This window comes from Vespa crabro, chromosome 3 (genome assembly GCF_910589235.1).
Source record: "Vespa crabro chromosome 3, iyVesCrab1.2, whole genome shotgun sequence".
Classification (NCBI taxonomy): domain Eukaryota; kingdom Metazoa; phylum Arthropoda; class Insecta; order Hymenoptera; family Vespidae; genus Vespa; species Vespa crabro.
In genome coordinates, this window is record NC_060957.1 from 9,740,162 (window position 1) to 9,742,661 (window position 2,500).

General features: G+C 33.4%; 1 protein-coding gene across 5 annotated transcripts in view; it reads left to right on the plus strand.

Moving 5' to 3' along the window:
- The window catches only part of LOC124423110 (poly(rC)-binding protein 3), a 163,398-nt gene that overhangs the window by 153,703 nt on the left and 7,195 nt on the right, over positions 1-2,500 (plus strand). For 4 of the 5 annotated variants that reach the window (XM_046960512.1, XM_046960511.1, XM_046960514.1 and 1 more), the window contains exon 8: positions 536-1,323. The exons of the other annotated variant lie outside the window; for it this stretch is intronic. In XM_046960512.1, coding sequence (XP_046816468.1) covers positions 536-917 — 382 coding nt within the window. In that variant the 3' untranslated portion in view covers positions 918-1,323. Of the gene's footprint in view, positions 1-535; positions 1,324-2,500 lie in introns of those variants that run through there. 5 annotated transcript variants of the gene reach the window in all.

Below are 2,500 nucleotides of genomic sequence, written 5' to 3' on the forward strand. Positions count from 1 at the left end.
AATCTTACTGCCACCTGTCTATAATCTCAATTGCCCACCCCTTACTACCCATTACTCAATCACCCATTTGAATTACCCATTGAAATTTTCAAAAAGAAAAAAAATCACTCTAATTATATACTTATATATATATATATATACATAACTCTTTCAATTAATTAATATATTTATTTATTTATTTATTTATTTATTTATTTATTTATTTATTCATCTATTTTTTGTTTATTTTTTTATCTTCGTTATCTTCTTTATCTTCTTTTACTTCTGCTTCTTCTTCTTCTTCTTCTTCTTCTTCTTCTTCTTCTTCTTTTAAAAATCTTCTTTTTATTACCAGATAGAAAGTGAGAGAAAGAGAGAGAGAGAGAGTGAGTGAGAGAAAGAAAGAAAGGAAGAGAGAGAGAGATATATATATAGATAGATAGATAGATAGAGAAAGAAAGAAAGAAAGAAAGAAAAAAAAAAGAAAGAAATGTTTAAACTGAGAAAAACGTCTTTCCCGCCCTCACCTTTTTTACATTTTGTGTCTTTTCCCCAGTGTCGAACTGCAGAAAGCTAACCTAGAGGCCCAAAATACCCAAACCCCTGGCAGCGGTACCACTCCCGGGGCATCCGGGGCCAGTGCTTCCCCCTCTACTACCACTACCACTGCCTCTCCCTTGGCCAGCGCCATCCCCTTGGCTCAGCTGCTAAGCAAGCCAGGAGCCCTGAACGCCCTATCCAGCCTGACCGCCCTCGGCGGACTCACGGAATTGCTAGGTGGCGCTGCTGGCGCTGCCGCCTCGGCGCTACCTGTACAGACGACCGGCGTGCACCGATCGCACAAGGCGTTCACGCCGAGGATGCGCAGCCCGGGTGCGCCCGGACCAACTGACAGCGGCAAATTCAAATCCGAGCGCACCAAATACAACCCGTACTGAGTTGCTGCCGAAGATCGCCAAAGGAGTGACGATGACCTCGCGGGAATCTGATCGCGGCTCTTCTTGATATTAACGGGAATGAAAAGAAAAAAATAAATAAAAAGGAAAAAAAAATCAACAAAAGAAACGAGCACACACATACATATATACGTACATACATGTATACGTACATACACGTACACATCCACGCACGCTCACGTATGTACATACATACATACATACATATACACATGCCATATATACATACACGTGTGCACGCATATTATGCTGCTAGATTAAGACCTGAGAGGAGGGAACTTCACACGTATATATATACACACACACACACACACACATACAATTACGTATATATACAATAGTAGTATATACTTTTATTATTATCTATTTCTCCTACTGATACTATCATTATTATGATTGGTTAATTATTATTATTATTATTAATTACGATTATTATTACTATTACTATTAGTACTACTATTACTATTATTATTATTACTACTACTACTACTATTACTACTACTATTAATACTATTACTGCTATTGATGGTTATTATTAATCATTTATTATTATTATTATTATTATTATTATTATAATTATTATTACTATTATTATTATTATTATTATTATTATTATTAACAAGAAGGGTTGAACGGAAGGGAAAAAGAAAAATAATTATAACGGACGCCAGGGTAGCGGCAAAACCCGGACAAAGACTCGATCGTGAATCGTCGATTATATATCCTTCTTCTGTTTTTTTTTTTCTTTTCTTTTTTCCTTTTCTATATTTTTGTCTTTTAACTTCCAAGTTATCTTTTTCCTCCTCCCATCCACACTTCCCCCTCCCCTCCCCTCATACCAGAAAGAAATCATGAAGAAATCGAGATGACCGATTTGCGAGCGAGTCTTTAGAGCCTTTAGAGCCGATTCTGAGTTTTTTCTCCGAGCATACATTTTGTATAACTTGGTTATATATATATTTTTTTTCCCCGAAATACGAGAGAAAGGGAAGAAAAAAGATCACCATAGGTTCCGTCAATGCAACACACTTGTTCTTTCTTTCTGTTTTGTTCTTTTTTTTTTATTATTATTTTATTATTATTATTATTCTTTTTTTTTGTAATATCGTTAAAATATTTGCTATGTAGAAGAAAACAATGAAAAAAGTGTGTATATATATATATATATATATATCACCGATCTATGAATCTCTCAGTGGAACCTTTTTTCTTTTCAATTTTCTTATTTTTATATTTAATTTTCTTTTTTATTTTCTTATTTTTTTATTTTATTTTTTTTTTTTTAATTATTATTACCATTATTATTATTGAAATTGCTCGGAGAATTGACTCTTAAATCGCATATACCGTTCGCGGAGAAAGGATAGCATTTTATATTCATATGTACGTACTATATATATATATTTCTATACATATATATATATATATATATAGTATACAAGAACACGTACACGATCTTATAGATCTTATATAAGCGTAATTCTAATTACAATTATGTATTAATTAATATCGATTGCCGTTTTACGCAAGACCTTTTACCTAGCATATGGTTAGTCCAATGTAAT